General features: G+C 33.8%; 2 protein-coding genes across 2 annotated transcripts; both read left to right on the forward strand.

Moving 5' to 3' along the window:
- Window positions 1–2,621, forward strand: LOC143532075 (UDP-glycosyltransferase 83A1-like). The gene is made up of 2 exons (XM_077027223.1): window positions 1–486; window positions 1,497–2,621. Exons 1-2 carry the CDS (start codon window positions 6–8, stop codon window positions 2,423–2,425), a joined length of 1,410 nt encoding a protein of 469 aa, XP_076883338.1. The 5' UTR covers window positions 1–5; the 3' UTR covers window positions 2,426–2,621.
- A 1,890-nt stretch (window positions 2,622–4,511) lies between these two features.
- On the forward strand, window positions 4,512–11,154 carry LOC143532078 (protein RIK-like). Its single transcript, XM_077027229.1, has 12 exons — window positions 4,512–4,599; window positions 4,948–5,107; window positions 5,624–5,722; window positions 5,817–5,851; window positions 5,931–6,006; window positions 6,605–6,700; window positions 6,788–6,874; window positions 7,069–7,159; window positions 7,270–7,384; window positions 8,302–8,689; window positions 9,762–9,990; window positions 10,916–11,154. Exons 1-12 carry the CDS (start codon window positions 4,532–4,534, stop codon window positions 11,038–11,040), a joined length of 1,569 nt encoding a protein of 522 aa, XP_076883344.1. The 5' UTR covers window positions 4,512–4,531; the 3' UTR covers window positions 11,041–11,154.
- Window positions 11,155–14,222: the final 3,068 nt, after the last annotated feature.

Genomic DNA, 14,222 nt, shown 5'->3' on the forward strand with positions numbered 1-14,222 from the left:
AAATCATGGCAAAACCTCATGTTCTAGTAATACCATATCCGGCGCAAGGCCATGTAATTCCTATAATGGAGCTTGCTCAACAATTAGTCAAGCAAGGAATCAAGGTTACATTTGTAAACACCGAGGTTAACCACAAGCTCGTGACGAGCAATTGGCTAGACAAAGATAGTTTCGGGGATCTTATGTGTATGGTCTCGATCCCTGACGGGTTAGAACCATGGGAGGACAGGAGTGACCTTTGTAAGTTGACCTTGTCAATATTACAAACCATGCCTCACAAGCTTGAGGAACTAATAGAAAAGATTAATAAAGAAGATAATAATAAAGTTACTTGTGTTATTGCTGATGATGTCATGGGATGGGCTATACAAGTAGCTAAGAAGATGGGAATTAGAAGAGCTGCCTTTTGGCCTGCCTCAATTGCCTCATTGGCATCCGTATTGTCTTATCAGAAACTCATTGATGATGGCACCATAAGCAAATATGGTGAGAATACATGCATATATCGAGAAAATATATAATACAATAATTGTTTAATATACATTAGGTATAAGAATTCTTATTTTTCATGAAATCGATCCATGAAATTACATCATAAGATCTCGAAATCGTCAATACATATCCAGTTAATCATTGGTTCACCGAAATAAACAGTTTTGGATCGTTAATCGATCAAATTTTTTACTTTTCTTCACGAAAACCGTTTTTGAGCGTTTTAGTTTTTGGATGAGCGTTTTAGTATTTTTGCCTTGAGCGGTTTGCATACCTATCGCGCGTTAAACAATTATTGTATAGTAACATCACCCTATATATATATATCACACAACATCTATTTTTATTTAAAAGATTAAGATTTTTGTTTTGATAAAACTTTATTTGTAATCATGCAATTATAATTTGAACCCGTTACCCAATCCGCGCAACCTTTAATATCATTCTTTAATGAATGGTAAAATCACCAAAATGAGCATGTTGTGCGAAAATATTAACAAAACGAACATTGAGTTCCAAATTTTATCGAAAGAGACAAAAGCGTCGTCTATGGAAGATAAAATTTAATTAGTTTGCGATGTGGTTTTTTTTTGGTCTTAAGGTTGAAGATTTAGCATGCTTTTTTATTCGTAGTATAAAATTTGGCCTATACTTTTTTAGATGACGGCTAAAAAGGTAGGCTTAGTCTTAGAGCTAAACTTAGCCCACACTTGACACGTGTAAAATTTTAATTGGATTGTTCGTGGACTCTATTGGACTTTTCATGTTTTGTTTGTTAGGCTAAAATTTAACGCACCCTCTACCGTCTTAGCGAGCGGTACTCATTTGTCCACTCCAGACTGGTCTTTTCTTTCTTCGTTTTTTATGTGTTTTTGTGCAAATGATGCTTTTGAATGTCCATTTTGAGTGAGTAAGGTGGTAAACTTGTTTATTTACGTAATTTTCGTTAATGTCTATGTACTATGATTACTTTCATATAATCTTTCTTGACCCATTTATTGTAGGCATACCTCTAAATAATAAGATAATTCAATTGTCTGAAACCATGCCACCCATAAAACCTAGTAACCTCGCATGGGCGTGCTTTGAGGACTCGGCTACGGTAGAAGCCTTCTTTCATGTCGTAGTGCAAGCTGTAGAGGCTTCGAGGTTGACAGAATGGTTTATATGTAACTCAAGTCCTGAGTTGGAAACTGCGGCATTTAGCATGTACCCACAACTATTGCATATTGGACCTCTATTGGCAAGCAACCGACTCGCTAACCAGGCAGGACATTTTTGGCAAGAAGACGCCACCTGCTTAGCATGGCTTGATCGACAACCAATGTGTTCAGTAATTTATATTGCATTTGGGAGCTTCACTATTTTCAACCAAACGCAATTTGAAGAACTGGCCCTTGGTCTTGAGCTTAGCAATAGACCATTCTTGTGGGTGGTGCGACCAGGTATGACCAAGGAGACTACAACTAATTATCCGGATGGATATATGGAAAGAGTAGGTACTCGTGGAAGAATCGTGAGTTGGGCACCACAACAGAAGGTTTTGGCTCATCCTGCCGTAGCTTGTTTCATGAGTCACTGTGGTTGGAACTCTACTTTAGAAGGTGTCACAAACGGGGTGCCTTTTTTATGCTGGCCTTACTTTTCTGATCAGTTTCACAATGCAACTTATGTTTGTGACATCTGGAGGACTGGTTTAGGGTTTGAAAAAGATGAAACGGGAATCATTACTCGGGGAGAAATAAAAAGTAAGGTGGATCGGTTGTTAAGTGACGCAACATACAAAGCTAACGCGTTGGGTATTAAAGAAAAAGTAACAAGTAGCGTAAGTAAAGGGGGGCGCTCTTACAAAAATTTAAACAATTTTATTGAATGGATACAAGAGAGTGATGCAAATGCCAAGGACACAAACAATGAGAACTTGAATTTGTAAAACATGTCCAACTTTGAAAGAGGGGTGTTTGTTTGTCTTTTTGTTTCTACTCTCACTTTGGTTGGAATTAAGATATTTCATATGTTTCACTTCTTTCTGTAATCTTTGGGTTGTATTGGATATTAATAATACTTGCTATTTAACAACCCCACAAGGCATTGAGGCATCATATATTCATATCCAAACTTATGATATTAAACTTTCGTATGTGACTTAGAGCACCCGTAATGGGGTTTTGAAAGACGTCCCACAATGTAGACATGTAGTGGCAAAAAATGGCTCGGGTCGATAGAAAAAAAAAAGATACAGTACTGACAAAATAATTGTCAAGTCCAAATTCGTACGAATTGCGGATATTTGGAGTTAAGTCACAACGAACACGGACAATAAAATGATGTATATATAGATCCAAACGAATGATTACTTCGATTGCATTGATTAGGCTATGGATAAATCGACATAGCCTTACAAACCGAATGCTTTACATTGATACTTAAGGAGGATACGTGAGCCAACGTGAGCCCTCCTTGGATGGCTGAGTTCACTACAAACACACACATTAATTATGAACTACCTATTTATAGTAAAACCTAGTACTTGCACTCGTGTACCCGTGAACCACGAGTTCACGCATTTGGTGAAGATCTTGCATGCCTTGAAGCCTTCCTATACGGTAGTTCTCACACAACCCGAGATCTTTGTGTTAGATCCAAGTTTTCGCACATTGCGAAAATTCCAAAGTTATAGTATTTTAATACCATAAGTTATATATTGGGTCCTACAATAATGATTTAATACAAGTTAAACTCTAAACTTCATTAACAAGATTGATGAAATACTTGCAAGAACCAGAAGCCTAATTTTCTCATTTTGATAGATGCAAAGCTCAACACAGTTTCAACACCCGGGTTAACCGACTGACTAAACATCGTTTTAAATATGTTTTACAACAAAAACCTTGTAGTTTTAAAAAGTTATGAATAAATACACAACAAAAACTTCATAAAATCTGTAGCTAGTTTCATAGAAAAATATAATACAGTTCATAGTAAAATAAATAGCTAAACTTCATAGCGTAGCATAATCTGTAGTAAAACCATTTCTTAATTAACATGTGCATCATTCATTTTTATCCATTCAATAAAACTATTTAAATTCTTGTATGAACACCCCCTCTTTACTAATGCTACTTATGACCATTTCTTTAATCTCCAACGCCTTAACTTTGCGTGTTTCGTCGCTGAGCAGTTGTCCCCCCTTACTTTGTATCTCGTCTTGAGTGATGATACCCGCTTCATTCTTTGTGACGTTTGGAGGACTGGCATAGGGTTTGAAAAGGGGACACAACAACTTGTTTGTTGATTCTTTTAGTGGTTATGATGTTTATTGTGGGTTAAGGTTGGTCTAGCTAAAACGTCACATCATTATCATATAGACAGTGAAGTTTTTAACTAGTTCATCCTAAACTATTGTGTTATGGTTTAATTTGGTTTTAACTAATATTTAATAACATACGAATATGTATGTGTGCACGTATGATTGGTGAGTTTGAAGTGGACCTGGACCCCACCCACCAAACTCATGGCATGGCATTAAGGGGATGGCGCCAGAGGGTAAAATGGGTTGGCGCCTGCACGATAGCGGTTGTGTTCTGATTTGGTAGTAGCTTTCGCGGATGAGTTGGATTTCGGCGCCCTCTTGACTAGAGGTGCAAAAATAAATCGGTTAACCGAACAACCCGGAAATTGCACCGAAATCGAATTGGTTTGCAATTTTCTCTACCAAATCCGATAAACCGAACCGAAACCGATTAAAACCCCAAAAACCGATCGTAATCTGGTCAAGAAATCAACAACAAATATGAAACTTTTAATTGATTTAAGCCCGAACCAAAACCGATCATAAATTGGTTTTGACTTTTGTTGATCAAATCGAACCAGGTTTAACGGGAGCCTTATAGTGAAACTTTTAAAAGTTAAGGGCATTAATATAACATACACAAATATGAAATACCCAATTGTTCATAAATCCTGTACCAGATAAACCAACAACATTATTATTATTATTATTATTATTATTATTATTATTATTATCCTTCAATCCAGCATGACAGAAGACGATCGATCTAGGGTTTCAATCCAAGAATCACATGATTCATCCAACACCAAACAAAGGTAACCCATTTTTCTAAATTTCAATCCTAATGTTATCAAGATTTTACCTTTTTATGGTTTTGAAGCTGAATTCATGACAGTAATGATATTATTTGATAACCCTTTTCTCAAATTTTTCATATAATTTGAATACAATCAATCTTAATGAGTTAATGTTATAAAGATTTTACCCTTTTATGGTTTTGAAGTTGAATTCATGACAAAAATGATATTATTTGATAACCCTTTTCTCAAATTTTATATCTAATTTGTATACAGTCAATCCTAATGTTATCAAGATTTTACCTTTTTATGGTTTTGAAGTTGAATTTGTGACAAGAACGATATTATCTGGTAACCCTTTTGCAGGAAAAAGAGAAGATGGGATCAGCCTGCTGAATCTTTGGTTTCAGCTGGATTAGCAGTCCCTGGGATGCCTCCATTGGGAAATATGGGTGCTTTTATTGGTCCGGTTTCGACTGCTTGCTATGGGAACTTGCAGCAGGTTCTTATGGCTCAAAAGATTCAAGTAAGATACCAATTTTTTTTAATTATTGGTTGTTTTGGTTGCATATATTGTTCCTTGCTATGCAGTTGATATCGCTGATATCGGTCCCTTGGTAAAATATCGGTGCAAAAATAACGGTCCCGATATTATCAACTATATTGACCGGTATTTGATCGATATATCGCCGATTTTCCCGATATAAGGTTTTTAAGTCTAAATTGTCAATTTTTAGTGTTTAATGTTTTTCAAGCTGCAAAAGGTTAATTTGTTAATGGTAGGAGAGTATACTGAATTGTTAGTGTTAAATTGCTATATATATAAATTCTACATGATATTAAAATTACAGATATCTCACCACGATAATCTGTATCTCAAGGCCCTTGACTGATTTCTTATATTTTTCCGCATTAACTGCATAGTTTCCTTGTGATTTGAGATATGTTTGATATAAGTTAGTTATAAGATTGTTTTTAGGGTTATTGTTTTGTTTTGTAATGGTAAGAATGCAGTAACTGAATTTGAATGTCGTTCTTGTAGCCGAAGATTCAGGAGGAGTTGATTGCTAGAGAAATCGTTATAAATGACGCAGAGTCATCTGTTCGGTACAGGCTCACGAAACGACAAACTCAAGAGGAGGTTAATATACACTCTATTGTTTTTTTTTTTTTTTTAATTTTAATGAGTTAAAATAACTGAGATATACACTGACTGTGTGTTGTAACTTGTGCAGATTCAGATGAGCACTGGTGCCATAGTCATAACTAGGCAAGTAGCTCACTTTAATGTGAATTTGGGATATATATATATATTTTTTCGTTATGTCGATATAGAATGGCTTCTGCAGGGGTAGATGTCGGCCACCAAACGCACCATCGGACGGTGAAAAATCGTTATATCTTCACATTTCGGCTGGAACTCATGTAAGTTCGCCTTTTGTTTCCGTTTCCAGATTGTTGACTATTTTGGTGAAAACACAATATATGTAAAGCAAGGTATTCAGTTAGAGGTTTTAGTTTGCAGACGGGAACTTTTGTGTGTTATCTTTATGCAGACCGCAACTGGTTTAGAATAGGATCTAAATTTTCTGATTATTAATAGTCACTCTGTTCCTATTTTTTTTAGCATACTTTACATCCTTCATATGTTCCGCTAATGTATTAGTATTGATTCGTATTCAAAGTTTATTTGAAAACAGTATGACTTATTCAGTAATAGAAAAACATTTCATATTCTTTGAATTTATATAATAAGTCTAAAAATATATGAATTTAAATTATATTTTACCTAATGATCTAAAATGACTGTATTTCTCGTCACACCGAATCAAACCTTAAAATCACCGATGGCAAGCAGTTATTTAGATTTAAATACAATAAAATTGAATGTAGGACTTAAAGATGACATACTTCAAAAAGTTCTACTTTTCTAAATTCTACGTGTTCATTTTAAAATTTTAGGCATTTAAGTTTACATTGAAACGTGAATTTTCAAGGTCTTAATATTCGTTTGCGACTGTAGTTGGAAACAACAGCAGACAGGATAAAAGCGGTTGATCAAGCAGCTGCCATGATAGAAGATATCTTGAAGGCTGGTCCTCTAACCAATGGCTTAAAGGTGAAATATCGATTAATAATATTCTTAAACGGTGCATTGACCAAATCTTTGACTTTGAAACACTTTTAACACAGTCTTGTTTGTCAGGTGGTTCAACCATTTAGTACATGTGTGTTCTTGGGCTTTGAGCCAGACCCCTCCTTGAACATCACCGCGCGTATCCGTGGACCAAATGTGAGCTCCTCTAACGTTTACCCCGAGTTTTATGATATTGATCTTTTCTTTTCCATTATTTACTTTTAGTAAATTTAATAAAACTTCTTAGTATGATGAGGTTGAAAAATTCTAATTTCGAAGCTTTCCCTGAAATCTCCGTACGATCGGGAGAGTTCTTTTTTGTTGCTTCTGGTTGGGTTTTGTACATGCAGGATCAGTATGTAAATCACATTATGAATGAAACAGGATCAAAAGTGTTACTAAGAGGACGCGGTTCAGGAAATTTAACAACAAATGCTGAAGGTAGTGTTTAATACTTAAATATTTATATCACTTTTGTGACATCTTCTCGTACTTTATTAAACGCGTAAATTGTTATATACTTATTATATTCCCATTTATTTGCATTGCAGAACAACAACCGCTACATCTGTTTTTGTCAAGTAGTAATCCTAAAAGCCTTGAACATGCAAAGCTTCTTGCCGAGAATCTTCTAGATACAATATGTGCAGAATGTGGTGCCTCTAGGTAGTCATGCTGTGCATTAACATGAAATATATACGTATACATATATATATAGGGTGAGGATCCTAAGAGAACTCTTTGGAAATTGAGAACTTTGAGAACCATTTTAAGCCACCAAAAAAACTCCTTTAATTAATTATAAAACAAAAAACACGAAAATTTTAAAAAAGTAAAAAAACCAAAATATTTTTTTTCATCCCGGTTTCATAAAAAAAAACCTAATTATACTCATATGTATATTTTTATTTAATATTGATTTACATAATGTACACATATGTACATTATCATTTATCTTAATTGTACATATGTGTATAAAGAATAACTTGTCTAAAATTAAAAAATACGTATTATACATATATGTATATTTTTGCTAAACCGATTTTTTTTTTATTTTTATATATGAAACCGGGTTGAAAAATAAAAAAATTTTGGTTTTTTTTACTTTTTTTATTTTCCTGTTTTTTGTTGTTTTATAGTTTTTTTTTATTTTTTATAAAAAGAATTTTTTTTGTGTTCCAAAATGGTTCTCAAAGTTCTCAATTTCAAAATAGTTCTTACATGATCCTAATCCTATATATATATATATATTTTTATAACTTCAAAAAGTTAATAACTTTAAGATCTTGTAACAACCAATCTTTTATTTATTTATTTTATATATTTAATATTCTTTGAGGGTAGTTTTGTCATTTATTATATGTATGTATATCATTATATAATTACATATATGTAATCACAAAGTTACATTTAATAATTGACGCATCTGCCCTCAAATAATAATAAATATATAAAGTAAATAAATAAAATGATCGGTCGTTACAAGCTCTTAAATTTTTTGATATGTATATGGATACATATGTTTTACATAGCCATTTTATTAGAAAAAAATATTATTTTTTATTTCCATTTCATTGTCCCAGGGTATCATCGGTTAAGGTTTACAGTGCGGTCCCACCACCGCCAACATTGTCATTAGGGGTCCAGAATCTGGCTGTTGAAGCTGCCCCCATAATAACTGCCAGCTCAGCACCGTTGACTGCAGGCTTCGGTCAACCCCCTGCAACTTCTTTAGTTACATACCCTGTGGTTTCACATGGTACAAGCTATAACGGTTATGGTGGAATATATCCACAAGCAACGCCTTTGCAACAAGTTGCATTAGCCCTCAAGCAAGTAACTTCTCCCATCACTTCTACGGTTTCTGTTACCGAAAAAGTTGGAAACACGGCTGCAAGTAACGTTTCTGAGAAGGAAAAACAACCCGTTCACAAACGCAAGTTTCAAGAAGGACCCGTTAAAACACTTCAGGTATCTGTGATCTAAACCGTATGTATGTATTATTTCTATAAAAAAATATAAAATCATAACTCAAAATTTAAAATCCACACAAAAAAAACCCTAAAAAAATTTAAAATAAAAATAAATAAAAAAATCATAACTCAAAAATTAATAAAAAAACGAAAAAAGTAAAAACACAAAAATGCTTCCACCGTCTTTCTCGTTCTCATAAAAAAATGGTAAGTGAAAAAAGTCGTGTATTTTTTGTTTATCATTGTGTCTTGTGTTTATTTTCGTCATTGACTGTGTCTTTTTCCTTGACATTGTGTCTTTTTTTCTTTATATTGTGATTATATTACTCAACATTGTGTTGTATTTTGTTCAGCATTGTGTTATATTTTGGGATCTATTGTGTCTTTTTTTAGTTATAATTGTGTCTTTGTTTCATTTTCGTCATTGTGTCTTTGATCTCGAAATTGTGGCTTTTCGTCAATTTTTTTTATTTTTTATTGTGAACCGGAATGATGGCGGAAAGTCAGAAACATTTTAATTTTTATTTTTTTTTCGTTTTTTATTTATATTTATAGTTATGATTTTTTTATTATTTTTTTTGAATTTATATTTAAGGGGTTTTTTGTATGGTCTCAAATCCTTCTCACGCTTCTCATTTTTATATCCCTTTGTATTTTAACTTTACCCTTGTTAAATAATATTAGTTTAGTAAAGATATTTGTAAGAAAAAAATCTCAAAAGTATTAAAAAGTCATGTATATCACAAAATATAAATTTTAAAAAATCCCGACTATTTTTTTTCCTTGTATCTTTAAATTTTAACAAATATTATTCTATTGACATTATATATACCGTTTTACGTTTATTTTTAAATTTTAACAAACATTAGTTCTAGTGCACGTTTTACGTTTATTTTTATTAATATATCGTTGCGATGATTTTGGCTCTGACTTTTGTTACTTAATATTATTACAGGTATTTACTCTGACCTTGTGTGAAGTTTACAGCTGATAAATGGATCTTATGTTCTTATCGATTAACCGATAATTAAGAATCATATTGGATTGTATATGCTTATGACTTGTAACAGGTGTCAGAAATGTTGAACCAAAGTGAAGTGAAACCATTAATTCCACCACTAAAGAAGCCGGTCCAGTCAGCATTTAATGGCATGCTGCCATCTCCTCCACGGGCCATGCCCCCACCCCCGCCGCCTTCAAGGACAGCGGTCCCCACACCTCCAAAGTTCGATTCATCAAAGGCGGTGGAGGTGAATAATACCTCCGGACCAGAAACCAAAGCTGCCAAATCAGTGCCCGGTAAGCAAGCATGTCGTCTCTGAGAATCGTGAAAAAATTTTGGGCTGAAGGCGGAAAAAAAGTTGGGCTTTAAATTAGTTTAGTGGTTGGGTTTAAAGTTTAAACATTAAAACAGAAAAAAATTTTCATAAAAATATATATAATTTAAAAAAAATAAAAATTCGGGCTATTGGGGTGTCAGGGCGGGCCGGGTTGGTCGACTACCGACCTTGTCGGTAAGCTTACAATCTTAACTTCGATCATGAAAAAAATTTGTGCGTTAAATTAGGTTAGTAATTGGGTTTAAACATTAAAAAACATATATTTTTTTCAAAACAATATATATAATTTAAAGAAATAAATTAAAAATTCAGGCCTATCGGGGTGTCGGGCCGGGGCAGGTCAACCACCCGGCCCGGCCTCATAGCTGGCCTTGCCGGTAAGCTTACAATCTTAACCATTCGATCATGAAAAAAAATTGGGCCTTAAACTAGTTTAGTAATTTGGTTTAAACATTAAAAAAACATTTTTTTTCTCGGAAAAAGTATATATAATTTAAAAAAAAAAATAAAAAAAGTAAAAAAAATCGGCCCTATTTGGGTGTCAGGCCGGGGTCGATCGACCACCCGGGCCCTGCCTCATAACCGGCCTTGCCGGTAAGCTTACAATCTTAACAAATTTGGGCCTTAAATTAGTTTAGTAATTGGGTTTAAACATTAAAAAACATTTTTTTTCTTAAAAAAAGTATATATAATTTAAAAAAAATATAAAACTTTTGGCCCTATCAGGGTGTTGGGCAGGGTTGGTTGACCACCTGGGCCCTGCCTCATAGCGGGCCTTGCTCGTAAGCTTACAATCTTAACCATTCGATCATGAAAATTTTGGACAAAAAACGTTACTAAATGTAATTGTGAGTTTGTGACTTGTTGTTCTTGACCTGTTTCAGAAACGTTAGTTAGTTTGATGGCGTATGGAGATGAAGATGATGATGAAGACGAAGACACCCCTGCGGATGCTGTAACGAAAGGTTCAAAATCGTTGCTGGGTTCTAAACCTTTCTGGGCCGTGTGAAACTATAGGCGGGGCATGCTTGTATTTTTAAGTGCTAGTTTTTAAGTTGATTATATAGATATGTCATTGTACTTTGAGTTTCAAGAAATTTGCCTAATGGCAAATTGAAACTTGTTATAACTTATAGTAAAGAGTAGAACACCAAATGTATTTAGTTGCTTGTGAAAGTTTTTTTATTTTTATTTTTTCTTTTTTTCGCATCGAATTTTCTATTTGCCTGGTGAAAGTTTACAAAATCCGAACGTGATGTGAAAAATGATTAACGGTAGAGTTTAAGTAGGGATGAGCTCAGTGGGTATAGAAAACGAGTGGATCATAAGATCGTACCAAAAATATATGGTACATGGATCGTACTACTGTTGATTTTACATTTTATGGTTTTTATGATTTGACCATAGGATTATAAGATTAAGATCTAATATGATCTTGTGTAATAAAAATCTATAAATTATCTTACTTTGCTGATAAAAACTATAAATTTTACACCCTAGCAACCATTGTTGATGTCGTTAGGGGTGCACAAACAAGCCGAGCCTAAGCATTGCACAATATGAGTTTGACTCGTTAGCTTTTCTGTAGCTTGAGCTCAGCTTGATTCAAGTCTACGTTTTTGGGGTTGAGCTCAGCTTGTATCGATAAATTGATGCTCAAGTTCGGCTTGGCTTGGCTTGGCTCGGCTTAAGCTAATTTGTGAGTGTGTTTAAATGAGCCTAGCTTGACACAAGCTTGTGTGTGTTACCTTATACGAGCCAAAGCTCAACTCGAGTTCGGCTTGTGGTGGGAAAATAATACATACAAGTCAAACAGTGTTAAAAACATTAACAACTGTACAAGGCTCGATGAGCCTAAACAATCTCCTCGTTCAAGGCTCAAACTCGGGCTTCATAAGACTTGACTCGATTCGAGTATATTATCGATCCGGTCTCGAGTAGCTTGTGAACAACGGATTATTTGCACCCTTGGCTAATTCCATTTTAAAAAATAAAAGTTCACGAATAAGACCCACCCAAACTAATGTTAAAAAAAATTGAACCATTTACGAATTTATCACATGAGATTATCTTTGATACAACTCATACAAGTTAAAATGTATATGAAAAAGACTTATTTGAGTTTGATCATATATATATATTTTTTCTTTCAAACCTGATAGAGAATATTATATAGAAATATCAACCTGAACCCGGAACCGGCCTTAGAAAAAAAACCAGAGATCGGGTTTTTTTATACCTGAGTTTTTAATACATGAACCCATACCTGATCATACTCACAGGGTACAGATATGATATGCATTTCAATACCAAAACCCGTACCATGAACCAAATTCGATTTACACCCGGTAATACCCTAAAACCGGAATCGGTTCCATACGCGGAACTGGGTTTTTCCAATAGTCGAAACCTAGTTAAAACCGGAACCGGTTCCATACGCAGAACTGGGTTTTTCCAATAGTCGAAACCTAGTTTTTCAAATACCCGAAACATTGTTAATATTTTTTTCAATATATACAAAAAGCCACCAAACCATAAAGATTATGTCAAAAGAACATTCAAACAATCACTAGAATTAGGATCATTAAATTGGTCCTCAATTAAAACATTGCTTGTTGTTGGAAGGTGGGTGTCACATGATGCCATTTTAGGCTTGTGATTGGGATCATTAAATTTCATCACATGGTCTCAACCATTCTTCTTCAGAATAATAATTTATTTTCGTTTCTTCTCTATATTATCTCATAACTACATATAGCATAGGTTATTTACATATCATATAAGTTATTCAAACACCAGATGCTCATATATGAGTTGTATAGAGGCTATACGAGCCGTATAGGCCAAAATTATGTCATATTGTGTCGGATCATGTCTAGTCTATACTGTCCATACTATGGCTCGTATAGACTGGAAAATTGTCATAAAGTACATTTGTCAAGTATACGAATCGTATAACCTATATACGAGTCGTATACACCTGTATTAACGAACCTTTGATTTGGCACCGACCTTTGAGGAAAATCATCACATATTTCAATTGCTTATTATACCCTCATCTTTAGTTACTCTGATTTAAACAAATAAATAAAAGGAAAATTTTGAGGACCAAATTTATAAATCTTTAAACTAAATTTGCATGTTTAAAATTGAGGACCAAATTTGTAATTTTCTTTAAATAATAATAATTAAAAAGACAAAAATCTAATGAGTTGATATTAAAGTGTTAATGAAGAGAACATGTATTCCATGTGCCACATGTTCGATTCCTGCTCCTATTATTCAGTTTCGTCAGCATCATCAAATGATGATGGGAGATTATGCCAGTAGATAACATTTACTAACTGAATTCTTGAACTGAATGTGGTTTACCTCACCACACTGTCGAAAGACAAACATAATAACTCATTTATAGATTTCGTTGTCCGTTTGAAAAAAATAATAAAAAGATATAAATAATGGGTAAGCATGTTGGTCAACGGTCCAAGTTTGACTTTGACAACACCCAATAACCTTCCGCCACGTCAGCAAACCTTCATCTACGGCGGATTAACCGCTGAAAGACCACCAGCTGCTGCAGCTGCCTCTGTATAATAATAATAATAATAAAAATAGTCACAAACACAAACCTTTGAAACCTCCGAAACACAACTGTCAATTGTCTGCCTGTTACTAATTCATCATAAACCCTAATATTTTCTTGATTTAAAAACCCTTCAAATTAGGTGTGTTTTGTTTGCTTCTAGTACCTGTCACATGTAAGTTCTTTTGTACTTTTGTGTAAGAACACTTAATAATAATATTAATAATAATAATCATTATTATTATTCATCACGTTCTGGGTACTGAAGCTTCTATTTTGATTGTTTAATTAATATATTATTATTGTTATTATTATTAGCAACTTTTGAAATTTGGATCTACTTTACTTTTTCTCTTCTGGGTCGGCAACAGATTACGAATATTGATGATGTTTATTATTATTACATGTTTTTTATTTGCACACCAAGTGTTTGTTGAAATGCCTCTGTGAGTTCATACTCTTTTTGGGTGTCTATTTGTGTCTTGTTTAATTATTTCTTTTGTATATTGTACTGCACACAAGGTGTTTGTGAGTTTATAGTTGTTTTGTTTCTTGATTTTTTTTTGTATATTGTATTGCCCACAAGGTGTTTGTTGAAATGCCTCTGT

The sequence above is a fragment of the Bidens hawaiensis genome, unplaced genomic scaffold (genome assembly GCF_021521415.1).
Source record: "Bidens hawaiensis isolate Kalapana, Puna unplaced genomic scaffold, B.hawaiensis_p1.1 tig00009343_1, whole genome shotgun sequence".
In the NCBI taxonomy this organism is placed as follows: Eukaryota; Viridiplantae; Streptophyta; class Magnoliopsida; order Asterales; family Asteraceae; genus Bidens; species Bidens hawaiensis.